We start from the raw sequence: 26,781 nt of genomic DNA on the forward strand, positions 1-26,781 counted from the left end.
TCACAACCATTTGGATCAACGCAGGGTTTTTCGGTCAAGCATCGGCGTCACATTCCATCCTTCCTGCCCACCCCACTGTTTTTTTTTTCTTGAATGTTGCGTAGCTATTATAATCAAAGAAATCCAACACCGATGGGAAGGTGTGGAGGTAAACATCAAGTTACGGTTTACTAGTGACAATGAAGCTTCAACTTAAATCAACAGTAAAATGTCAGGCTAAGGCTTATTATTCAAAGATTTTAGACAATGCACACACACCCAACATCCCTGTTGTACCAGACATGCCTAAATTTGTGTTGCTATTCAACAGTGGGCCTTAATCTTCTCTTAACGGAAAAGGGATTTGGGGGGGGGGAGGGATTCGGTGGCCTTGTTATAGAAAAAAAAAAAGTAATATGGGGAAAGTGGGAGTGTCCGGCTTTGTGCGTCGGTGGAATTTTTGAAAACGACAAGTTAGTGGATAACGGCAAGCGACGCTATAGCGCTTATGTAATAATGTCCCACATGGAAGAACATGCGCTTTCATTCCATCCAACCCCATCCAATCCTCTCCCTCGGACACTGTCTCTACACCACCAATGCCTCTACTTATAACATCATTTTTTTTTCAAGGTCCCTCACAAATACTCATTCTCAATTAACTGATCATCTCTTTTTCACTTATTAGTTTACTTACCAAAGCATGGGGTAAGCAATTTATTTAACAACCCCTGAATTACTTGTTGGAACTCAATTACTTTCAAGCAAAATAATAGGCAGGTATATTACGTTTTTTTGAGTTAATAGCACCAAACACCCCCAAATTACTAATCACATTCTAAATTAGTCCTTAAATTTTAAAATGTTCAATTAGGTCATTTCATTATTAAAAGTATTAATTGAACTATTAAATGACACGTCCAAGATTTCGTGATATAATTCAAAATATAAAATTTAAAGTAAAAATTATCGCATAATTTTTAACCGTAAAAACTAGAAATAAAGCAAAATTGAAAAAAAAAAGCGTAAACGATAAAACTTCGTAATAACTTTGAAAACCTCAAAATCTAGATTTTCACTATATTTATTTTTCTATAAAAAATTCATTTTAAATTATGTGATATGACATATCATTTAATGATTAAATTAATAATTATAGTAATAAAATGACCAAATTGATATAACTTGAATAATTTAATGATATAATTAGAATGTTTTAAAGTTTGGAGACTAATTTAAAATGAAAGCCATAGTTTGAGGATGTAGGTTGGGATTAACTATTTTTATATGAAAAACATAAATTCATTTGGATTGCCTTTGACAACAATTAAAACAAGAACTAGTGATTATCTAAGTTCTTGCTCCACTTCACTTACATACCTTGCTTGAAACATACTTCGTGATGCAGTTGAATTCAATGTGTTGCAGATGCCAAAATACTACAGTATAAGTAAAAGGAGAAGAAAAGAGAGAAAAGGAAACAAGTAGAAGACAAAAGTAGAAAGAGTTCCCGCGTGAATCCCTGCCACCCGTACCTGTACCAAACTCCTTGTTTCCTATAACAGACAAATCTCCCTTCTTTCCCATTCTTCTCTTCACCCATTTGTTTAAGATACTCTGCAAGTTTTTTTTTTTTTTTCTCTTTCTTCCCTCGCAGTTCTATTCTTTTTAGTTCCAGGCCTGGCCTGTAGACGTGATCCGATTCCAACAAATTTTCTTTTGTTCTATTCTTTTACCCTCGATCACAAATCTCTTCAGATCTCTGTACCAATCGATCATTCGGCATTGCAATCGATAAGGTTGGTATTTCTTTACAATTTCCATGTCTTGAATTTATATCCCATTCATGGATCTTTAGACTCTTCACCTTTTTCCTCTTTCTTGTTCATCGAATTCTGTCAATTTGCATGCAAGTGCTTGCTTTCTTTTTAACTCAATTGGAGAAGTAAGCTAGCTTAAATTAGCTCCTTTCTTGCTTCTTTCCCTGATTCGATATACAAGCAATGTCGGAACCCCCAGTGAAACCGGTTCTCCAAAAGCCACCTGGATACAAAGACCCAAACTCCCCGGCCGGTCAGCGTCGGTTCAGACCACCGCCACGGAAACCGGTTCTCCCACCTTCTTTCCATCCCAAGAAAAGAAAGACTAGTTACGGTCGTGCTTGTTGTTGCTGTTTCTGCATCTTCTTTTTGATCTTCCTTCTCCTCATTCTCATTTGCGGCGCTGTTTTCTACCTTTGGTTCGACCCTCAATTACCCGGCTTTCACATCCAATCATTCCGGATCTCCCGCTTCAACGTCACCAAAAGACCCGACGGAACCTACCTCGACGCCAGAACGACGACGAGACTCGAAGTGAAGAACCCAAACGGAAAGATGACCTATTATTACGGAGACACCGAGGTTGAGATCAGCTTCGGGGAAGGCGGGTATGAGACCGAGTTGGGAACGACGACGGTACCGGCGTTCACCATGCTGGAAAAGAACACCAGGAGTTTGAGAGTGGAGACAATAGCGAGTAACAAGCTAGTGGTTGATGAGGTTGGGAATAAGCTCAGGGCTCGGTACCGAAGCAAGAGTTTACCCGTGAACGTGGAGGCTCGGACCAAAGTTGGAGTAGGTGTGGCGGGGTTGAAGATCGGCATGGTCGGGGTGACCGTTAAGTGCGATGGAATGTCCAAGAAACAACTTGACGGTGGTGACATGCCCAAATGCGTCATCAACATGTTAAAATGGTAACAATGCGTCAAACTTGTCGTTATAATATGTTACTGTGTTAGGCTTCGTTTGCAGGCTGGATGAGAATCTCTTCCCCTTGGGTTTATTCTGTCATTTTGTCTTTTAAGTTTCCTTTGATTCGCCAAAAAAAAAAAAGATTTCTTTTATTCAATTATTTATTCTCAATTTTGGTTGCAGGCTCAACATTCATTGACACAAATCACATGCTTCAAAGTTTTCAATCGTAAGAAGGATTTGTTCATTTGATCAATCGGGGTGTAATTCATGAACATTTTGTATCCCACATTGGATTCTATTGTAGCAATTAGTTTTGTCTTTCCTTTTTTTTTTTTAAGTATATAACTATTTATTCATACATTACACTATACTTTTGGAAAAAAAAAAAAAAAGGGGAGAGATCCCAGGTCAAAGAGTTATAATCCATATGACATAGTAAAAGGCGTAACGTGTGTCCATGTCTGAACTTTGGCTTCTTGTGATGTAATGGAATACATGTAATAAGTTCAACTTTTTATTATTTATTGGGGGTTTTAACTATTTGTTTATTCTGGCTGGGTGTTTGATTGATTGATTATTTCTCTCTCTTTTTTATTTGAGAGAAAATGAATTAAGGTAGTGTGTCATAAGGAAAATAAGGTGTGAGAGTGAGATGAAAGTGGGAAGATGATATAAGATCAGACGGGGGTTACTTACTGAATGAACACCATGGTGTGTCTATGACTGTCTCGTAAAGTAAGGATAAGCACTGAAAGATATAGGGGATCTGTTGTATGTCCAAAATAAAATGACAACTTTTCTTCTTAAATTAATGGTTCTACTCATCAATTAGCATCAGGATCCTTGTCCATTATCTATCCAAACCAATAAAATGAAAGCTACCCCAAGCGATATAATTGCTGAATTTGAAATTGAGAAGGCTTACGTCGCCCACAACTAATCCAAGGGAAAAGAATAGTAATTTGAGAGTATTATAAGAAAAAAGGTTTTTACGCTCATCCATTTAACTTTTATGGGTATAGCCCAAACACTTCCAACACTTAAAAAAGTAAAAAGCCCAAATGTTCTGCGCCGTTCTGCAATATTCCCTCTACTTTCTTTCTTCCTCTGTTTTCTCTCCTATTAAATATTCTACTTCTTTTATTTTGATTTTATCCCTTCTACAATGCAACTTTGATTGTTTGTTCTTCTCTTTTATTTGATATGTTAAAAAGCTTTGCTTTAATTATCTTAAAAAGAGAAAAAAAATTGGATCAGACTTTCCATTAACCCCCCCCCCAAAAAAAAGCAACTGAAATAAAAATTAAAAAATCCATTTTTAATAAATATTTAATTTTTAATCCGATTTAAGCGATTTTTTTATTGTCAATTTTTTACATTTCAAAGAATCTTCGATTTAAAGAGAACGATCAAACTACTAAACTTTCCAAGTTTTTATTAAATCCATTCGATTGATCAACTAATCAATCCAGCCCAAAACTGATTAACTAATCAATCTAGTCTGATTTTAAAAATATTAAAAAAATACGGACACTAAGGAAAGAAATACTCTATTAGGCCCAAACCCGCAAAGTTCCCCTACGAATTAACGACAGCGTTTTTATAGGCAAAAACCCTGCAAAGTTCCCCTACTAATTAACGACAGCGTTTTATAGGCAAAACCCAGGAGGTTTTTTAGTCCATCGGAAAAGCTGGGCTGCAGAAATACGTTAATCAGCAGCAACAGTTGGGTTGTTGTAGGCGAAGATGGAATACGTGAGCCCTGAAGGTCTCCGCTTGGATGGCCGCCGTCCGATGGAAGTAATCTTCTCTTTCTCCCTTCATTTTTTTTCTTCTAATTTATTGCCTTCTTTTATTATTATTGATTTCATTCTTCTTAGACCCTGTTCTTTATTTTGAAATTCCTTTTTCTTCATTCCTCAGATGAGACAGCTTCGTGCAGAGATCGGTACCGTCGCCAAAGCTAATGGGTAGGCGCTGCCGTTATAACTTGTTTTACCTACCACTCTATCTCTTATATCTGAAATAGCTTTTTGTTTTCTCCTTTTTAAACTTCTATATTCAGTTCTGCTGTTTTTGAGATGGGCAACACCAAAGTCATTGCAGCTGTGTATGGCCCTAGAGAGGTGACCTTTTACTTTCATGGTGTCTTCACATTGTTACACATTTATAAGGCTCTTGTTACTTAATTTGTATGTTTATGTTTACTTTGTCACTGATCAAGCATAAATTGGGAATTTTTTTTTTTTGTTTCCAGAATTTGTTTAGCTGTTTAATTAGATGCTGTTTTGTTATAGATGATAAATGTAGTCAATGTTTTCCAGGTGCAAAATAGGAGCCAACAAATTAATGACCAGGCACTGGTAATGTTCTTCAAGTTATATGTGTTGTAGTTGTGACTTCAAACATCCTTTGGGTTTATATATGTGATGGATATCAGGTGCGCTGTGAATATAGCATGGCTAATTTCAGTACCGGAGATCGCATGAGAAAACCAAAGGGTGACAGGTGATCTGGTTTTCTTTTCCATTTTTTATTTCTTTGAATGATGTTAAACTTAAACCACGATAGGTGCTGTTTCTGCTGTTTGACATAATCACCAAGGATTTTCAATCCAGCTGAAGAAATAAAACATCTGATAATTTTTTGTGGAAATCAGATCAAGACAAGTAAATTAAACTGATTTTAGTACTTTTAAATGCGTTCTTGTGGTATTAGGTTATTTTAATCCCTTTTTAGTATCAAATGATTTCATTGAAACTGAAATATTAGAATTACAGAGCATTGACGCATGATATAATTGACAGATATTAGGTTTGTGATGAGTAAATTGAATTGCCCATTGACATGAATCTATTCTTTCTTCATTTAGACGGTCAACAGAGATATCTCTTGTCATCCGTCAAACCATGGAGGCATGCATTTTGACTCATCTAATGCCTCGTTCTCAGGTTTGAATTATTTCCCAGTAATATACCCAGCTGGCATTGATTTTTAGTTCTGATTTTCATTAATATTCTTTTTACCAGATAGATATATTTGTTCAAGTTCTTCAAGCTGATGGAGGTAAATTGAAACTTATCCAAACTTCTTGTTGATCATTGGCTTTGTTTTAATGGCCTGATTGCACAAATCCAGATTGGTTTGTGCTTCAATTCTATTTTCACAAAAAAGAAACTCTATACTATCTTTAAAAAATTAATAGATTTGTGCGCTCTGTCTTGTTTACTTGCTAGTTCTTTTATCTGTATATTCTAGAAAAGAGAAACATAAGCATACTAAATGTGTCTGCAGGAACTAGATCTGCATGCATCAACGCTGCAACTTTAGCCCTTGCAGATGCTGGGATCCCAATGCGAGATATCGTCACTTCTTGCAGTGCTGGGTATCTAAATAGCACTCCTTTGCTAGGTCAATCTTCTCCTCCTCCTATTCCATTTGAGCAATTAAGTTAATGTTGGTTTCTATATGTCTATTCCATCTGAACAATTAAATTAATGTTGGTTTATATATGCAGATTTGAACTACATTGAAGATAGTGCTGGAGGTCCTGATGTCACTGTAGGGATCTTGCCTAAGTTGGACAAAGTGACTCTTCTTCAGGTTTGCAATCACGCTTTTATCCTTTTTTTCCTGTGGAAATGGAAGTCGATGCTGCAATCTGGTTGTTTTTCATTGCATTGCAGCAATGCAATTTAACAACCCACAGTTCGATTTATGAGCTGTTGCTTGCCTATCTTGCGCATTTTCCTGTAACTTATCTTCTGATTTACACGAGACTATGGACTAGCCAAAATGATCTGTGATGAACTTGTGAAAAAAATAGTTGAGAGGTTGGTTAAGACAATGACTAACATTACATAAAACACAGATGGATGCAAAGTTACCTGTGGATATCTTTGAAAATGTGATGGGACTTGCAATCGAAGGCTGCAAGGCCATAGCAAACTACATTAGAGAAGTAAGGACAGTTGTTTGCTTTCTTTTATCTGCCAAGTCCTCCATTTCTTTTCCATGATTTGTATGATAAGCATGCCTAGCAACATTAGTTTAAGCATTGATTGCTTTGCTTGGCAGGTATTACTAGAGAATACCAAGCAACTGGAGTATCGCCGGGGTCTATAACTCTATGTAAGCGGAAGTATTTGATTGTTGACTTATCGTGTTAAAGATTCAACAAAATATACTATACAGCATTCTGCTTATGTTTAGATACCCATTCATTTTTGTTAATTTGGTATTTTGCTTCTTTTTATGTTTTTTTCTTAAATGAAAAGTTTTCTTATTATTGCTTATAATTTGTTTCTTGAAGTGGGTTTTACAGAGTAAGAAATTAAATGCCCGATATTCTGTTTTTTAAATTTGGATTATCTGATGATATAATTGGATTCGGTAGCAAACTAAGGGCTAGTTTAGCATTGCTTTTAAAAAGTATTGTGAAAAAATGCTTTAGAAGTTTAGTGTTTACTATTGCTATCAAAAAGTATTTTGAGAGATAAAATTTTCATTTTAGACATGATATTATAAAGTAACACATGTATTTAAGTAATGTTCAGATTAGTTAATATTATGATATTTTAGTGAGAATATAAAATTAATTTATTATATATTGTTAATATTTTAATATATGAAATATAAGTTTTAAATATTTTAAGCAATTAATATTTATTATTTATAAAATTTAATTAGAATATATAAACTATATTTTCAATACTTAAATATAACAATTAAATATTTGTAATTAGATATTAACCCGTGTATTATTTTAAGAAATGTTTTTTAAACTTTTAATTAATGATTTTATTTTAAAATGTAATTTAGATATATGATCTAAATTAAATATTAACATGACACAGAACCCATAAACCTAACAAATTAAGATATAACATGTATTTGTATTAGAGTTCAAAAGGGTAATATTTATATACTAAATATAAATATTAAAAATTTTACATTAGCATTTGTAATTAAAGCGAATGAAAAATGAGGGATGAAAAGGTAATATTGTTTCTAGAAATTACTGAACTGTTAAATTTTTTTAAATCAGTCCATATAAACTACTAGACTGATAATTTTTAGCTGAATGGTAAGATTTCACAGTATGACTCAGGGTGAGTTTGGATGGGTGGTGCGTTTATTTTCGGTTAGTGTAAAAATAGCGGTGGCGGTGAGATTAGATACTGTAGCGATATTTTAGCGTGAGACAAAAAGTAAGCTAAACGTACCGCACCCAATCGCCGATCCAAACCCACCCTCAATCAGACTAACTTTACAAAACTCTGATCATTAATTTCTCAACAGACAAAAACAGGGATTTTGGCACAATCGCACAATTCCAAGCAATGGATTTGTAATTGGGAAAAGGGGGCAGAGACATAATAATAGAGTTGTGTGTGAATCGCATCTATATCTATGATAAACCCATGTGTATGAGTTGGCCAAACCTCATTCATCTTGCAGCGCAGGTGAACCGTTAAACGTGCTCAGCCGGGCCCCTCGCGTCCCTCTTATATGACCGCTATCCCTTTCGGTTTCGACCTTCAATTTTGCACTACGGTCTCAGATTTTCCATTTTTAGAAAATTTTCTTGACCACCCACTGTTTTAGATAAAAAGGCGGAGACGTAAACAACAAAAACTCTTCGAGGCAACCATTTGGCATTGTTTTCTTTTCTGAATAAGTGGATTTTGCTTTACCTATTTGCCATGTATTGAAAAGTCAGACTCGGCAACCACTCTTAAATTAAAAACAAAAAAACAAAAACAAAACAAAGGGTGTTCTTGTCTCTGTACTGTTACAACAACACTTGCTCATCTTGTTGGCTTGGCATGAGAATTTCAGAGTTTTCTACATACTACTTACACTCAGTTCAATGCTAGCTTGGTTTAGTAACATTGAACTATTCCTACATGTCCTACCAGTAGCTGTGGGATGTGTACTAAAAACATCCTACATTCTTACATCAAAACCCCATGCCTCTCTGCACATCAAATTGTTCACTACACAATGTTGATGCTACAACTGAGAGTTCCACCCGTCCGGTCCACTCCTCACCTGGTTTCAATGTCACTGGCTTCTCGATCACAGCTCCATCCACGCATAGCATCTGTTTGTACTCGTCGTCTCCAAAATCTACCATTGATTTCGATTTCTTCTCCCATGGATTCCATACCACTGTTCACAACAGAATCACAATTTTTTACCATACCATGTCAAGCATTCTTACTCTAGAAACACCCTTATAGTACTTCAACTTACCAACATCGGGTAGTCCATCCTTTCTAATAACATATGTTCGCTTCCTTTCATGATCAAGTACAGCAACTACGTTTGGAGTACTGAGATAGACTCGATCCACCTGTCACACACCATTTAAAGAACATTTAAATCATTATTCTATAAAAATCATGTAGCAGCAAAACTTGCCTACCTCGGATTCGAATGTTATGGCATCTCCTTGCTCGGTAAAGCGTTCTTTTTGGCAAAGGTTGTCTAGGTAATCAAGCGTCTCCAGCCCTTCTATCCTCACTTCACTGTCAACACAGTTCATATTCCGGTTAGAAAGTACTACTAACCTCTATTTGATCAAAAGGGAAACTGTTTGTTAAATATGATATCAAAATGGATTCCGGCAAACAGCACTCTATATGTACCTGATGTCCGAAACTGACAAATATGTATGATAGGCAAAAGAGAAACTAAATGGCTTCCCGTTGACATTCCTAATTCGTGATATTAACGCAAGACTTCCATCAGCCGCAAGTGAAACTCTCAGGCGAAACTCAAAACTGAAAGGGGAAAAGAAAAAGTCTGTTAGCAACATATACGAAACAAGTTTACTTATAAAGGTCACAGCGACTGATGCAGACGCCAGACAACTTGCAATCTATCCTTTCCTGGATGCAAGACTTTGGCACTCTGTTGGTATAAAACCTCGTTAACAGTTAATACCATTACATGTTTTTCATTTAAGTTGACAAAGTGCGTACCTATGGGGCCAGCATTTGAGATCTTCTTCGGATGGTTTAAGCAATAGGTCAATGAAGGATTTGGCATGGGAATCATTAGGACTGAGAGGCGGAGGATTCTCATCAATTGTCCAAATCTTGTTCCTAGCAAATCCATGTTGCTCGAGTGACCCGCAGTTACCAAACTAAACCAAGCATCCAAATCAACAACTCCAATAAACAACCATGAAAAAGATTCCATGTAATTTACCTTTACTAAAAGATGGAAACAAGACTACCTGAGGAAAACAAATAGGGATTCCACCTCGCACAGCTTTGGGGGGCTTAAAAATCGCCTAAAAGACCATGAATCAGTTTCCAATTTCCACCATGATAAAAGGGGTTTAACTTACAGAATCTATAGTCATAAATCGAGGCCAACTCTTAGATAACTTGTATAGAAATTAAACACCCTTTAAAAGGAATCATATAAATCAATAAAACAACCCTGAAAAGCTCCAACAAGCCTACCTTACTACTGGTAAAAAGAAGTTCTTCCCCTTGCTCATTCCTCCATGAAGTGACCTGTCCTCCATGTAAGCTAACCTATAACATTAAAACACAAATTAATTCAAACTCCAAATCAATTAAAACACAAATCCTGACATGGAGTAACTAGAGAGAGAGAGAGAGAAAACACGAAAGAACGAATCTGAAATCTGACCCTTGCTGAAGCCCCTCGAGGGCTCCGAAGAACAATCTTATCAACCCCATTCCAATCCTTTGTAATCTCAGTTGCCGCCCTATAATCCCACACTGCTGCAGAATGCCCCATTTCTGAACCCAGATTTCCCCTTTTTTTTAACTCAAGAATTCTAGAATTTAAACCAAAAAAAAAAAAAAAGAAGAAAGTGTGTAGAATTCTTAAAAGCACCGAAATGCCGACGACAATGAATTTAAAGACAGAGTGATCAGAGTGAGAAGTTCATTAACAACTCTAAACTTGTGAGAAACCTCTGATCTCGTGAACTTAAAGCAAAAAACTCAACTACCAACTCAAAGATCCCTGGTCTTTGTTGACAATTACGTCTCAGATCTAAGGACCCTTAAAAATCAAATTGCTGCTACTAAAAAGACTGCCATTGAAACCCTAAAGACTCGAAGATATGAACATCTGGCAACTTTAAACACCTACACCTAACACCCCCACAGGCCCAGATTCATAAACAAATCATGCTCAAATTTTGTCATTTAACACATCACAAGAAGACAATTTTAGTAAGTTCCAATAAACATAAAAAAAAAAAGAACGTACATCTATTACAGTATTACAAACACTTTCCCTCAATATTAAAAAAAAAAAAGCCCCAATCCCCTGTTCAAAGATTTAAGTTTCCAAAACTCATCAAAAGGATGAAGTTGAATTTTTTAAAAAATAATAAAACATTAAAATTGTAACAGGACAGAACCCACTTGGGGGAGATAGATCAGAAACTATAGAATAAATAAGACTTAGAAAAATAGAAAAAAAATCTAAGCTTCAGTACTTTCCTTTTGTTTTTAAAACTGCAAAAGCTGAAAGCTAGGACCTAAAGGCTAAAGCAATGTTCATTTGCATGGGAAGAATGAAGATGTTTATATAAGCCCTTTCCCAGAAGAAGTGAAGAAGCAACCACATTTCCAGGTTGATTTTTTTTTTTAGAAAAATATATGAGTAAAGCTAAAATTGTAACGAACAAAAAGCCCCAAAAAAATGAAAATATTAATTAAGGTAATTAAACATAAATAAAAAGAAGAGAGAAGGGGTGTCGCCTGTTGCCATGATCTAGGACATGGAGATACGAGAAGTACATGTCCTTTGTACAGAACGGTCAATATTCAAGATTTGAAAATGATAAAATTTCAGATTATGACAATTTCTTTCTTTCTTTTTTACATTTTTCTAATCTTTAACTTGACAGGGAAGACAAAGAGAACCATCCATTTTAAATTTTGGATCATCATCTACCTTAAGTAACAAACAAAGGCTATTGAACAAAAATGAAAAAAATGTTTTTTCCCTTCCTTTTTAGTCAAAATCTGGGGTGAATTACATAAAAATCCTCTTTCTTTAAAACAATTATTAGATTAGGCTGTTTTTTTTATGGAATTATGGAATTAGACTGAAATAACGAAAATGCTTTCACTTAGGGGTGTGCATAATTCGGGTAAAACCGAAAAAATTCGGTTAAACGACCGATTAACCGTAATCGGTCGGTTAACCGAATTTTTTCGGTCGGGGGTCGGTTAATTTTTTTATGATTTTTCTGTTAACGGTTAATTCGGTTCAAAATCGGTCGGTTAACCGAAAAAATTAATAAATAAAATTATCCAACCCAACCCAAACTCAATTACCCAACCCAATAAAACTAAAACTAAAGTTTACCCAATTACCCAATCCAATAAAACTAAAACTAAAAGACAACCCAATTTACTAAAGTCTAAAACCCAATTTACTTTAATAATTTATAAATTTTTTAAATTTTAAAAATAAAAAATAAAAAAAATTCGGGTAATTCGGGTATTTTTCGGTAATTCGGTTAATTAGGTTAATTCGGGTAATTCGGGTAATTCGGATAATTCGGGTAATTCGGGTAATTTTTAACCAAAAATAAAAAATACATAATTTTCGGTTAATTCGGTTAACCGACCTTATTAACCGAAAAAATTTCGGTTCGGTTAATTTTTTTTAAAAAAAAATCGGTTCGGTTAACGGTTAAAATTTTTGGAAGGTCGGTTAATTCGGTTATAGTAATTTCGGGTCGGTTAACCGAATGAACACCCCTACTTTCACTTATAAGCGTTTTCAGCTGATTTGGGGGAAAACACTTTCAGTCACTCTCAATGGCTACCCCTGACGACTATAATTCTTTTTCTATATAAACCCCCCATTTCATTTTTTTTTTCAATTCAATCTCATCTATCTTTCTCTCACATTCTCAAATCTTTCTCAATTTTCTTTTAGTTCCCTCTTAATTCCTCACTCAAAATTTATTTCTCTCTCAACTCTCTTTTATTTTATTAAAATTGTATTAAGATTTTCTTAAATTATTTTTCTATTACAATTTATTTCATGTTTTTCGAATTAATAATGGCAAAATCTCTAATCCGTTTGAATGCCAAGCACATTTTGGTCGATCAATTGTAAATGGTAAGATTTTTTTTATATTTAATCTAATTTAATTTAAATATTTTCTTGTTATATTGGAATTTAATATTTTGTATGATTTTTTTATACATAGCCGAAAGATTGGATTTTGGAGATGTATATTCGTAACCTACCCACTCCCCCATCACCCTTAATCGAACCCTACTTGAGAGATGCGAGATTTTTGCACATGGCCCTTATCAATAGGGGTGTAAATTGGACCTCACACTTGTAAGTGCGTTGGTGGAAAGATGAACACCCGAGGCGCACACATTCCATCTTCCATATAGCAAGTACTATCACTCTTGAGAATGTGCAATTATAGCTCGGGTTACCAGTGAATGGGCCAGTAGTGACCGAGTCAGTTGTCGCAGTCGATTGGGGAGACGTATGTGAGCAACTTTTGGGGAGGGTTTCGGAAACGATTTATAGAGCCCCGATAGATATGAATTAGTTAAGAAGAAATTTTGGTGGGCTCAATACGGATTCGGGTGAAGTCCAAAGAGAACAACACGCTCGGGCGTACATCATTATCATCGGAAGTCTTTTAATGTCTGATAAGTCACGAAATCTTATCCATTTAAGGTGGCTGCTAAAACTCGTCGACTTTACAGAAGCGGACAAACGTAGTTGGAGGTCAGTCATGTTGGCGATGTTGTACCGGTAAATGTGTCGGGCGACGGAACCCCAAAAAATTAAAATAAGTTGTTGCATGCTATTACTACAATCATGGGCGTGGTACCAATTGCCATTTTTATGTCCTCGGGATAGGTTATCCTTATACATTCTCATCCGTAACAATGTAAAATTCATTAGATAATATATTTACCATAATAAAATTATTTATGTAACGACCCAATAGTCAGGGGTGTCAGAAAGTACATTTTCGGGACTCTGTTTTCATAAATCAGACTCGTAAATATTTAGTTGTGTAGTTAATTAGGTTTTGATTAAGTGAATTTGCATAAATTAAGAGTAATTAGATATAAGGACTAAATTGCATATAGGGTGAAAGCTAAATTATAAATTAAAGAATAATTAAGGGGGCTAAAGAAGCAATTATGCTATTATTCTTTAATTAGACGCATAAGGTGTAAAATTTTATTATATATATTATAATAACTAAATTATGTTTACTTAATATTTAAGTATACATATATTATATAATGATAAAACAAATAAGTAAAAGAAATAGAAATAGAAAGTTAAACAAAAGAAAGAAAGAAAAGTTCAATTGGTTAGTCAATTTAGTCCATTTTTCTTATAATTTTTATGTTTTTGGAATTTCAGGTTATTACGTATTACCGACCCATGTCAAAATTTTAGCAATTATTGAGTTTTTAAATGTTGTTAATATTGAATAATTTTAGTATTGGGGATTAAATTGATAGATTTTAAGCTAGAAATGAAAAAGGATAAAATTGTAGAACAAATTGTAAATTTTGAGTTATACTGGACTAAGTTGTGAAAAATTCAAAATTTAGGGATTTAAGTGAAAATAGGAGTTAAATTTAGTATAAAGTGGAATTTGCATGAAAATAAATAATTAAATGTGAAGAATAAAATTACTCTCGGTTTAGTGACTAAATTGGAATTTAGAAAAATATTGAGTAAAATTAAAATATTCAATATAAAATTGAATTGTGTTGTATTGATGAATTTTAATTGTTTTAATTCTATAGCTAGCGTCATATCGAAATCCTCAACTAAAAAGGGGAAAGATAAAGTCGATGTGGAATAGCTAGGAATTTTTGGTTTGTATTTCTATAATCTGAAACTAGTTATTAATTGTTGTATTTTTTATTCAATGCATATGGTAAGTGTTGAGGTGAGTATTTGGCACTTTGACATTAAATTGAATTAAAAGTTGATTGAATGAATTGAATTGATATATATTATGAATATACTGATTATTTGAATTGAAATGAATATATATGTGCAAATATGATAATTGAATATTGGTTGTATTTAGGAAGTGAAATTAAATCCTATTAACTGTATCGAGCTAAGTCGGATATAGATGACATGCTATAGGATTGGAAGAGTTCAGGGATTTCTTCGACTTCGAGTCGATGAGGCACTTGGTGCCAATTTACTTTGGTTTAACCGATGAGACACTGGGTGTCAAATTTATATAGCGCTAGGCGCAATTATTACTTCGGATTTATCCGATGAGGCACTAGGTGCCAAACTGGAGTGTTGATTGGATCCATATATCCGTCCGAGTCCGAGTCATGTTTGTAATACCCAATTGGTGCCCGGGGCCCAATACCTGAACAAGCCCAAACCCCAGCCTAACCCTAAGCAGTGACTAACAGCAGTTTGGGTGCCGCATGTTGCCCCCAAGTTCGGCAACCTCCACGTCGCTCACGTTCAACCCTTCGCTCGCATCTATAAATCACGAACAACAGCAAGCAAAAGGGGGAGGATAGCGATTTGTAAACGGATTTGGCTATAAAAAGCCATTCAAAATTTTGTAAAGGGGTTACAAAAATTAAGAGAAAAAAAAAAGAAATAGAGGATAGAAGGTTAGCAAAATTTGTACTAAAACACTGAAAAAAGATATCAAAGAGAAAAAGAGAACGTTTTGAAGGTGATAGATTCGGATCTTTTCTTTTTCGTTTTTTACTGTTTTTTTTATTTCTGCTTCTCCATTGTTTTTTTTTTCAAAGCACAAAGATAATAAAGAAAGGGAATAAAAGACATTACCGGTGCGGTGTTGTTGGAGGACTCCTTTGCTTCGACGCCATCGGAGTAGAGGAGGAGTTGGAACAGCAGAAGGAGAGAAGAGTTGCGGCGCAATTTTGGGGAGTGGCTGAAAAGTGATTTTTTAGGGTTCTGAAATGGGGTTATATAGGGTTCAAAAAGGACAATTTGTGCAATTAGTCCTCATGTTTTTATGGAGTGCTTCAATTATTTTCTTTATCTCTTTCAGATTTTACCGCACATTTTATTCCTGTTTCAATCTAACCCGTGTTGTTGTGCAGCGTTTTAGGGAGTGGATTAATTTCCCTTTTGGTCCCCTACTGTTAATTGCGTATTCTAATTGGTCCATTCGCATTTTATTATTTTCAAACTTGCCCCAAATCACTGTTTTAAGTTTTAAATTGGCCCTTTTGTTATTATTATATTATATTATTATTATTATATCTATATATATACGCATATGTATGTTAATATATATGTATTTATTTCAAATGTTTTTAGATACATATACATATTATATATTTTATTATTATTTGGCTTTCGTAGTTTTTGTTTTTACATATGTATATAATATACATTATATTTTATAGCATTTAAATGTTTTCGTATGTTACAAATTTTTTATATGCTTATACATTATATATATATGTATATATATATTTTAAATGGATTTAAATACATATATATATATATATCTTTTATATTTTACTATTATTTTATTTTCATACATTTATATATGTTTTTTATAATATATATACATGTTATTCAAAACTATTATAAATACATTTTCACATTCGTTTTATATATGTGTACATGTACATGCTTTCAAAATTTATTAACATTTTTTATATATATACTTTTACTTTTATAAATACATGTACAAATTTTATATTTTATTTTCATAACTTTTGTATACACATAATTTAAATTAAAATATTTGTTTCATATTGCATTAACCTTTTTAACATATTTTTAAAATACATTTTGATTCTGTCAAATATTAAAATCGATTTTTTTTTATGATTCAAGGGTTTTCAAAATAAAAACGATATTCAAAGTTAGGGATTTTCGAGGAAAATTGAGCCCTAACGTATTGGGTTCCGATTTTCTTCGTTAATTCCAAATAATCGAGAATATTCGTTATTTAAAATATAAACAAAAATCATTTTCGGGAATTCGATATATTATGTCCTAACGCATTGGACATGACATATTATTTTCTCGAAATGAAGATTTTCTTTGAAATTTAATTGAAAAGTGATATTCAAAATTCGGGGATTTTGAGAAATTGTACCCTAACGTATTGGGTTTCAATTTCTTCGCATGACTTGAATAATTGATTATCCTTTTCAGATTTCAACATTTGAATTTAACAAAATCTTTAATTTTAGACACCAAGACATTAAATAATTAATTTGGTACCGATTTTTGGGCGTTACGAGGGTGCTAACCCTTCCTCGTGCGTAACTGACTCCCGAACCTGTTTTCTCAAATTTCGAAGACCAAATTTGTTTTTAAGGTGAGCCGGTCACACCTAAATCATGGATCGATGGTGACTCCAATTTTTGTTTTTTTAAAGTCGATAACTTATTTTTTGTTTTCAAAAAAATGGTTTCGACAATGTTAATAGGAGTAATTAAATAAAACGGTACTATGATTGATATTGGATGATATTGAATGTGAACTGAAAATGGGATAGTGAATTGAAACATGAAAATGAGATACATGAATTATGTATTCATGGATTGGATATGGAATGTATAATGTTATTGTTTAAATGATATGTGGATTAAATTGTGAAAAACTATTATATAGTAAGTGGTGAAAATTGAGTATGGTATAAAATGATGTATTTATGATTTGAGTATTGAATGGCTAATGCATTGTATGAATAAATGTGGTTTTAAATATCCAATTGTGCTTATAATTAATATGTGCATATTATATTATATTGTCTTTAATATTCGGATTATAGAAATACGACTGAGTTTTTACTCAGCTTACGATTTTATTTTTCCATGCGCCGATTAGGTACTTCAATTTTTGATCGCCGATTCAGCATCCAACAACAATCCCAAACTCAAACGTGGTGATGTCTATCTTTGTGTTGGCATGTACCTAGGGTGTTTAAATAATAGTTATTTTGTGGTTTGATTGTAAATAAGGTTATAAGTTTAATATTGGTTTGGTATATATATATATATATAAACAAGTGTTTGTGTTTGAAGCCATATTATAGCATGACAGGTTAAATCAAATCTAGATGTGTGCATGTGAATTTAAGTTAGTGTTTAAGTGCTTATGAACTAGGCAAAAATGGATTGAATTTGGTAAGTTTATAATTTGCATTTGAATGATGTTTTGATGATATATATGTAGTACCAATGAGGGTACATTGGTTAGGCACCTAGGATGATTGTTTTGACATGTTTTGAATATGTTTGATCGTGTTTTAAACTGGTTAAATGAATAGTTTTTGAATTACTTATTGCCAAGTATGTAGGAAATGGTAAAATTGTTGTTTAAGGCACAGTTTAGGTCCACACGGCTAGACACACAGGCGTGTGACTCGGCCGTGTGAGACACACGGCTAGCACACGGGCGTACAAGGCCATTTCGAGAGGGTACACGGCCTGGCACACGGGTGTGTGGCTTGGCCGTGTGACCCAAGTCAGAGAACTATAAGGGCACGGACACGGGCTGGGACACAGTCGTGTATCCCTATTTCGAATGCCCACATGGTCTAAGACACGGGCGTGTCTCCTAGCCACACAGCCGTGTAAACTCTGCAACTTTGAAATTTTTTTATAGTTTTCGAAAAATTTTCTGAGTATCTGAATTAGTCCCGACTTGTTTCTAACGTGTATTTTGGGCCTCGAGGGCTCGAACAAGGGACAATATGTATGAGTTAATTAGTTTCTGACCTGCATATTATTATGATATGAAATGTTTGAAATTTATGTTTGTTTGATCGGTAAACTCCGGTAATGCTCCATAACTCGGTTCTGGCGAGGAATACGGGTTGGGGTGTTACAATTTAAAATTTAAATTATTATGTTAACATATTGTTTTCAATAGGTGGAACCATAGGCCGAGTTACGTGGGGCTACCAAATGAATTTCGAGATATACGATTTCTGTTAGACCAACGATCAGAAGCGGATGTATGTATTTTTTAAATTTGAATTATATGATATTAACGTAGTTGATCTAAAAATTAATAGTATATATATAATTAAAATTTTATTATTTAATCAAATCGAGTAGTTCAAGTTTCGATTATAAATCGAATTGAATTTTACAATTCGAATATACGATTGGTGTAAATACGATGCTTCTAAATATTCAATTAAATAATTATTAACTTTACATCTAAAAAATTATAAAAAACTAAATAATATATAAAAAACTTAAAAAATATAGAAAAAACTCAAACCCTACATAACCTTAAACCCTATATCTTAAAAAGGGATGACAGAAAACACATTCCGTTGGAAACATTTTTGTTATTTCGGTTAAATCTCGTAATTTTACAAAAAAATCAATCTAATTCAATAATTACTTTAAAAATCAGGATTTTTTAGAAATTCACTCCAAAATCTAAGACTTACTAGATAAATAAAAAACCTTGTCATCAATAAATATACTATTATAAAAAATATATTGTGATAATAAGGAGACACTTGCAAATTTCAACCTTTGAGAAATTTGTAGAATGAAGTCAATATAAGGTTTTGAGTCGGATCAGATTGGTTAGGTTAGAAATCAGTTGAAATATTGGTACGAAAGATATTTTTGAACCGATTAATTTGAGAATCAGTACGAATCGATTAAATTGATAATTTAACCTATAATTTTTTAATTAGATGGAATGAATTGATTATGCCGATTTAAACCTTGTTTGGAAGTTAAAACTAAAGGAAGTGTATATATTTTAAAAGATTATGGGAAAGAAACTTCACCACACATTTCCATTTCCTTTAAATATATAACAAAAGCTACAATAGAAAGAAATACATGAAAATACTGGAGAAAGTGTTAATAAAAATATCATATTTTGAAAATAAAACGAAATAAAATTGATAATTTAGTACTACTTTTGAGAAAAGATTTATATACTTAAGTAAAAAAAAAGTTGATATAATTTGAAGGTTAATTTTACATTTAAGCAAAAGAAATATAACAGCTTTTTTACTTTAATTTTCAAGTTAGTAATTGATTGTATATTTTTATAAAATTATTTTCTATATTGTATTTGAATTATTTTCCATTACACAAGCTTAGATAATTAATAATGTGGAATATATTAGTATTATTACTATAATCTAAAATAAATAATATTAATATTATTTTAAAATTATTTCTTACTACTAATTATTAATATATAAAAAATGTAGAAATTTGGGCAAAAGCAGGATCCAATTCAATACCTTACAAGACAATTGGTATAATTACAATACACTCCAAGTTCCATAAAAGCCTTACTCACATCACTTTACATATTTTTATTTTACTTGCCTTCTATTAGATTTTTTGGGGGTTATTCACCTTTACTTTCAAACCAAAATAATTAATGAAAACATCAACTAAACTGGGTTGGTTTAGAAATAAAAATAAACATTTAATTATGTTTTTAGTTTTATTTCAATTTAATTATTCAAATTTTTCAAATTAAATCCTTTAGTCATATTCCGTTAATTGCGGTTAGAGAGTAATAAAAAGTTGACGTATGTTTTTTTATTGGACCAATAATAAATTTAATCATTCAATGTTTATAGATTCTATCAAATTGTTGCTAAATTTAAAAGAATTCAACAAATTTAACCCTCGATGCTTACAAAATTTATTATTTTAGTTCTAATTCTAAAAGTTTCAAAAAGGAAATACTAAAAATTAAAATCAAAATAAGGTCAAATATTAAAAAAACTTTTTATTGACATGAGAGCTAAATTTGTTGAATTTTTAGATTTATGATTAAATTGATGAAATGTATAAATACCTAAATTTATTATTAGTCCAATAAAAAGAAACCCACATCATTTTTCCGTCACTCCTCTAAAAGCAACTAATAGGAGAATGTCTAAATCGAAAAGAAAAAATAATCAGGTAACCAAATAAAGCCAAATGTATAATAAATAACTATTTTTATAATTTACCCTAATTTTAAATCTAATTATACAAATTACAGAAACAAATAATTCTGGGCATAAAGGCAGCCAAAAAGAAGAGAGGTGATGATTAATTACCTCGTGCCATTTTCAAAATAAAACATGGTAAAATCAAGACGTTGTATCCCTTTTTTCTGTATTACATGGCTATAATAGGAGATTACGTGCATGTAATGAAGCCTTTATTCAAAATGGTCATCGCCACGTAGAGTCTAACCATTTCTTGTAACATGCTTAATATTATAAGAGAGAGAGAGAGAGAGAGAGGGGACATGTGCAGGACAAAAAAAGCTGGCAGTGTTGGAAGGAGATTTAGGGTTTGAAATTTTGATTTTTGAAAGCATGTGGGCAGGCAGCCTTCTATTTTGGACTTTTTTCTATGTTGGTCTTCATTCACCCATCTCTTATGTCTCATGTCATGTCATGTGCTCCTTTTTTCTTTATTTTGTTTTCTTGTTAACTTTTTTTTCTTCACGCATCAACTTTGACGCAGTTTGGTTGGAATTTGATACTAAATTGATGTTCTATAGGGTTAGCTATTTCGATTTTTGACAAGGAATTAGTTATTTCGTAACTAAATGACTAGACTACACACTAGTTTTAGAATGTCAACCAAACAAAAAGGGCTTTTCTTTGCTGCTTATTCTTCAACTTACACCAGAGAAATGTTCTATCCAAATCATTGTCTGCAACTTCAAAAGTTCGCTACTAACTACCACAAAAAATTACAAATTCGTTGGAAAATGTAGGTAAAACTGTAAGAAAGGTCCTCTACTATGTATTCTATCCATCTTATATTTAGGACTAGTTTAGCATTGCGGCAAAAAATAATTTTAAGATAAAAACATTATTTGTTAACAATATACTCGAGTTTCCTAAAAGTATTTTTAGATAATAAAAATAAAAAATTTAAACTTTTGCTCAAAAGTGCTTGAGTTTGAATAGCCATTAGTTATAAAAATTTTGTTCTAACTGTAAAAAGACATAATTAGAAGAAAGAAAAAATTAAAAAGATGAAACCATAAATCTACTAAAAACGAATGGTACAAAAATGATATATAGAATTTGACTGAAAATTCAAGTCCGTGAAAGATCGATGGTACACAGGAGATTAAAATTTTTTAATCGGTACGTAACAGTTATTTAGTTGCACAAATACTCTAATCTGAAAGTGACAGCAAAATCTGAAATGAAAGAGAACCAACGGTGATTTGTAGCATTTTCAAATTTCAAATGTTTATGTCAACAAAATTTTGAATAATCATTAGAGATTACGTATTACAGGTTTCTATTCTACTACACTCCGATTCCCGTTAATCTACACTACTTTCTCTTTCACTCTAATTTTCAAATAAAATTACATCACTTCTGCCATTACAAAACCTAACTTACAAATGCAAAAAGTGCCGTCTATCACAATCCCTAACCCACTATTTCATCCCTATGCTATCTTTCAGTAGTAGCCTTGGGCTTCTAAATTATGCCAAAGCTACCTGATTTCCTCCAATTTAATGCCAAAAATCACTAGGCCACAACTCTTCTCCTCATTCAGCCGGCAGCCACTGCATCATCTCTAGGACTCGGATCCAAGAGTTGATGCAGCTTGGCACCGGAGTCTGACCTTTTCTCACCCATTTCACCCTCCTTGTCTTCCTTTTTGTTCAAAATATTCTCCTGTGCGTGTCCAAGTTGAGCATTTTTCAGTTCCTCCTGAATTGCAAGTCAATTACAAGTATGGAGTCAAAAGGGGCAATCACACATGTAGCAAGTTAAACTACCAGAAAAGAGTAGGCTAAAGCCTAAAAGTGCCCACTTACCACTAATATCGCATTTTCGAGCCTTACTTTTTCTGACATTTCAGTTAATTGGTTTATTTCAGATCTGAGTGCTGCATTCTCTGAAGTTAAGGATTCAACTTTACGGGCAAGCTCTTCAGTCTCAGCCTACATAAGAATCTATTACATTAGCTTCATTGCTATATATACTTCATTATCTGGTAAAAAGGCTCAAAGAAAGTTTTTTAGCACAGGAGAAAAAAAAAAAAAGATGTATTTCTTGTACCTGCTTCCTCAGCCTTGACCTTCTAGCGGATTCTCTATTAGATTGTTTTCGCCTCTCCCGTTTCAGCTCCCGCTCATTCTAGTTAAATTTCATTTAAAACTTAGCAACAGTTTAAGACAGCACAACCCCCTCCCCTCTCATACTAAAATGACGACATGATAGAAAGAGTAATAGATATACAAGAATTCAATTCACAAATACCTGCAACCAGACTTCAGTAGGCATTACTCCACAATGTACACCCATAGCACTGGACATAGCATTCATGGTGGGGGTGTTCCTAAGCTCCAATATTGTTCCTGTGGTCATGCCAGGAGAAACTACAGTTCCAATTAGTTTAGGAGAAATGGTTGCAGTCACCTCCCCCGCAGCAACTTGGTTAGACTTCGCCTCAATTTTCTCATCTTCGCCTGCTAAGACATAGACCATATATCAATAACACTAGAACTCATATACGAAAGTGGGTCAACTGTATCCGAAGATTCAATAATATGTTTATCTTTCTTTCAATTTTCTAACACGTCACAAAAAGCTTTTGCATATCCAGTTCATGATGTACTAAATACCACATCAAGAATTTCCAAAGGTGCCCCTGCAGATCTCTAATAAGATCTCCTCATAGTAGGGAATTTTCAATAGTGTTTCTAAATAGTTAAAATAAATAGATGCCACCATTTCGACACAAAAGTAGCATACTATGAATTAGCCAATCAAGAATATACATACTGAAGAATGGAGTCATACCAATAGTTGGTGTCCCCTCCCTGCTTCTTTTCCGTCTACTTTGATCCGTCTGTCAAAAGATGCAAAGTCACAAAGATAAGCTTTAGCATGTTTTCCTTCATCATTGTCTAAAAGAAAATAAAAAAAGATGTTGGAAGCAGCTTAAACAGATAGGAAGGAGATCTCACCCCAGTTGTATTTCCATCACTACCATCGGCTGAACCTGCAGTCTCCAGACTGCACACACGATTGTAAAATTAGTCTAACAACAAGGGATAAACTAGGAAAATGTCACTTGGTTGTGCAATCTCCTACAAATAGGCTGCTCAAGCATAGCTTTGATGTCCTAAATAATACTAATTTGGCCAGAAAAGATCAACAAACCTGTGGGATGGTCTAGGTTTAGCTCTTCCTTCAGCGTTCTCAGCAGTACCATTGCCTATTGATATTGCAAGACCATCAAATCCTTTCAGCTTCTTCATTAAACCTTGTTCAGTATTTCCAGGGGACTTCGTAGGTGTCTCCACAGGACCTGCAGCCTGCATTAAAATGCTTGGAGTTATATCCAACACCTGTTTAAAGCATAAAGCATAGACTGACAACTTCGTAGTTATCTTATTGAAGCAGTGTATCTGCATGCGCATGAACAATAAATTTGGATTAAACAGAAACAGTTTTGAAACATTCATCCAACAAAAGCATCACTTACTGCCGGTGATGATGGAACACCAAGACTGTGTGATGCCTGGATTTCAGGAGCAAACAGATACAAAATGAATTAGTAAATAATATGATACAATAAAAGCAGCATTCTAGAGTGTTATTTAGCGAACAGGGGCTAAAGAATCAAATGAGCACTATCTAGTAGGTAACCATAAAAAAGAGCTACTGTCTACAGTTGAAACATAGGCCAGGAATAAGAAGAGTATCATAAACTGCATGCATACTATAAATACTTAGACCTCATAAATTATACATAACCGGTACTCATCCCAAAATTATAAAACAAAGTAAAGTGGTGCTCTAATTAAGAGAAAGTAAACTTACCAGAGGAACTGCGGGATGTGCATAAACTCCCCCATGAGAGTAGATTGCTGCATAAGGTGCTCCATAGGATGGCATCATAGGCTGGAAGAGCCAATAAATTAGTATATCAATAATTATTTGCAGACTAGCTCAGTGAAAAGCTTGAATAAAGGTAACTTCACAGGAGCTAAGGGTAATACCTGTGTTGGACCCCACATATAGGGGGGAGGAGCATGGCCTGATGCCACAGCTGAACTGTAATACGGTGGCATATTGACATGAGGACCATAATATGCCTATATATGTAATTAGAACCATGAAGTCCCCATTAGCAATTTTATTAAGAAAAATTGATTGTAAATTGCAATGCCTTGACAATGGCAGCACAAAAGAGGGAAACAAGTGCATGCATAAAGTAGATAACCTGCATAGCAGCCCAATCAGGATAGACATGAATATTGTTCTGATCCTACGAATAGAAAAAGATTGGTCAACACTTAGAAATCAGCTTCAAAAAGTAATCTCTATAGAAAGATTAGATGCAAAGCAAGTTCTACTACAGCTACTTTAAAGATCTATTCCCTAAAAAAATACAATATTGGGGATGATAGGGTCTGGACCTGTGTCATCTAGGTCACAGATGAAAACTCTAATCATTGCTCCAAACAAGATAAACATAAAATATTCCAGCTTGTTTCTAGTTTCAACGGTTAAACATGCATAATCTCTTAGCTTACCGTTGGCACTGGTGAAGATGATTTGTCAGACTTAGAAGGCTTCCCTTCCTCGTTGTTTCCCATGGTCAAAGCACCAAAGGTGAAACCTTTTATAGAAGTTGGTTCACCTCTCTCTGTCAACTGCAATCGAGGAGAAACATGAAGCAAATTTTCTGGACAGCAATAAGAATGGCTCAGTAAAAAATCATACAAGCAAATCAATACTGATATTTAATTAGATCCAACCACTTGATTTAATATTAAAATTTCTGAACAAATGCTTTAAAGTATGCAGATATCATCACAAATCATTCTACTTCCATATTACTCTCACAAAGCAGACAAATGGTTGTACAGGCGCAACGAATACTGCCTTCTTCAATGCTCAAAAGAACACCAAGAAATCAATGAAAGTCACATTCGTGTTCCTTGAATTGGCTTGATGCTCTCTACAAACAGTTAAGATTTACAGATTTCTACTTCCTGATGCTTAGCATGTTTGATCTAATTCTAATCAGCTTATCATAAACAACTTTATAGAAATCAAAACAAGTGCAGTCTGACGTAAATATTTGGTGCTTCATTGATATTAACTTATTCAACTTTCACCAAACTGTGTTGGAAAGTTTAGAATATGGATTTTAATTGCAGAATTGAAACTTGAAATTGTTAGTTACCTCAGGTGCTCATCTTATGAGTTAAATCCTATACTAGCAAGCTCGGGGAATATGACATAAACGTATAATTACAAATAGGCTGCTTTCAAAAGTATTTACAACTGAACAGATTTTCTCCAAGAAAAAAAAAAGGTTTAATCCAGTTTCAAATAATACAAAATTTTCATGCCGAGGGTATAACCGTCTTTCAAGCATCCACACCATATCGAGATGGTAAAGGATGATAGCAAAAGAAACGATGCAATTTAAAAAGAAAAAAGAATCCGAAAAGATTAATCTGTCTTAATTAAAGGACAAAAATATACATGAAAATACTTTCCAGCACGTTCATCAGTTGAACCAAACAAAACCTTCACGTATTAATCAACTAAGCCAATAATAATAAGAAAATAGAAAAATTAATGTAACTCTAATTTCAACATACCTTAAAATCTGAAACCCGAGATTCTTCCTTCTCTTGGCTGGAAAACAATAATACAAATCAATATTAGATTATCTTCAATTAGGGAAAAGAGAAGTAGAGAAGAGAATTTGAAAAGAAATATTAGTCAAAAAGACTGCATTATCTTCTTCACTGGAAAATATCGGGAATTCTTTTCTTTTAAAATTCGCGGAGAATAAGAGAGAGATGCAGGAGGAGGAGGAGGGTGTGGGAGAAGAAAAAAGAGAGGGAGTGCCAAAGGGAAGACAAACATCCACATCACCAAAAACGTGTCGTTGAAACAAACAAGTGTACAAATCTACCGTATATAAGGGAGGGCACAGTTGGTGGTTGAGTTGGCCCATCGATATTGGCGCTGCCCATTCATTTATTCCAACGTCACCTGTGCCTTACACGTGTTCGTCGATTAGTGGAT

At 33.6% G+C, this 26,781-nt stretch overlaps 4 protein-coding genes and 1 long non-coding RNA gene across 13 annotated transcripts; 2 read left to right on the forward strand and 3 right to left on the reverse strand.

Annotated features, from left to right (window-relative positions):
* Positions 1 to 1,321: 1,321 nt before the first annotated feature.
* LOC105802765 (NDR1/HIN1-like protein 13) lies at positions 1,322 to 3,254 on the forward strand. Its single transcript, XM_012634607.2, has 3 exons — positions 1,322 to 1,778; positions 1,981 to 2,713; positions 2,895 to 3,254. The coding sequence occupies exons 2-3, from the start codon at positions 1,983 to 1,985 to the stop codon at positions 2,908 to 2,910; spliced, it is 747 nt and encodes a 248-aa protein (XP_012490061.1). The 5' UTR covers positions 1,322 to 1,778; positions 1,981 to 1,982; the 3' UTR covers positions 2,911 to 3,254.
* Positions 3,255 to 4,347: 1,093 nt separating this feature from the next.
* LOC105802766 (exosome complex component RRP41 homolog) lies at positions 4,348 to 7,012 on the forward strand. The gene is made up of 11 exons (XM_012634608.2): positions 4,348 to 4,514; positions 4,638 to 4,684; positions 4,780 to 4,840; positions 5,039 to 5,077; positions 5,155 to 5,222; positions 5,587 to 5,665; positions 5,744 to 5,780; positions 6,009 to 6,125; positions 6,232 to 6,317; positions 6,586 to 6,675; positions 6,792 to 7,012. Exons 1-11 carry the CDS (start codon positions 4,461 to 4,463, stop codon positions 6,837 to 6,839), a joined length of 726 nt encoding a protein of 241 aa, XP_012490062.1. The 5' UTR covers positions 4,348 to 4,460; the 3' UTR covers positions 6,840 to 7,012.
* Positions 7,013 to 8,424: 1,412 nt separating this feature from the next.
* LOC105802764 (putative glucose-6-phosphate 1-epimerase) lies at positions 8,425 to 11,444 on the reverse strand. Its single transcript, XM_012634606.2, has 8 exons — positions 10,386 to 11,444; positions 10,193 to 10,267; positions 9,961 to 10,017; positions 9,704 to 9,867; positions 9,368 to 9,502; positions 9,145 to 9,247; positions 8,973 to 9,072; positions 8,425 to 8,888 (listed from the first exon to the last, which is right to left on the reverse strand). The coding sequence occupies exons 1-8, from the start codon at positions 10,494 to 10,496 to the stop codon at positions 8,677 to 8,679; spliced, it is 957 nt and encodes a 318-aa protein (XP_012490060.1). The 5' UTR covers positions 10,497 to 11,444; the 3' UTR covers positions 8,425 to 8,676.
* Positions 11,445 to 14,758: 3,314 nt separating this feature from the next.
* On the reverse strand, positions 14,759 to 15,672 carry LOC128034895 (uncharacterized). The gene is made up of 2 exons (XR_008191055.1): positions 15,558 to 15,672; positions 14,759 to 15,300 (listed from the first exon to the last, which is right to left on the reverse strand). It is a non-coding gene; the product is annotated as an uncharacterized LOC128034895 (long non-coding RNA).
* Positions 15,673 to 21,906: 6,234 nt separating this feature from the next.
* On the reverse strand, positions 21,907 to 26,644 carry LOC105802762 (G-box-binding factor 3). 9 transcript variants are annotated; one of them, XM_012634596.2, is made up of 13 exons: positions 26,349 to 26,644; positions 25,269 to 25,388; positions 24,956 to 24,994; positions 24,732 to 24,827; positions 24,553 to 24,633; positions 24,215 to 24,250; positions 23,890 to 24,044; positions 23,694 to 23,742; positions 23,509 to 23,575; positions 22,984 to 23,195; positions 22,783 to 22,860; positions 22,539 to 22,664; positions 21,907 to 22,431 (listed from the first exon to the last, which is right to left on the reverse strand). In XM_012634596.2, the coding sequence occupies exons 2-13, from the start codon at positions 25,329 to 25,331 to the stop codon at positions 22,270 to 22,272; spliced, it is 1,164 nt and encodes a 387-aa protein (XP_012490050.1). In that variant the 5' UTR covers positions 25,332 to 25,388; positions 26,349 to 26,644; the 3' UTR covers positions 21,907 to 22,269. The 9 variants fall into 9 exon arrangements, with proteins under 9 accessions (XP_012490050.1, XP_012490051.1, XP_012490053.1 ...); XM_012634597.2 differs by having other exon boundaries at positions 25,269 to 25,420; XM_012634599.2 differs by having other exon boundaries at positions 22,984 to 23,192; positions 23,527 to 23,575; positions 24,956 to 25,000; positions 26,349 to 26,643.
* Positions 26,645 to 26,781: the final 137 nt, after the last annotated feature.

The sequence above is a fragment of the Gossypium raimondii genome, chromosome 11, assembly GCF_025698545.1.
Source record: "Gossypium raimondii isolate GPD5lz chromosome 11, ASM2569854v1, whole genome shotgun sequence".
Taxonomy (NCBI): Eukaryota; Viridiplantae; Streptophyta; class Magnoliopsida; order Malvales; family Malvaceae; genus Gossypium; species Gossypium raimondii.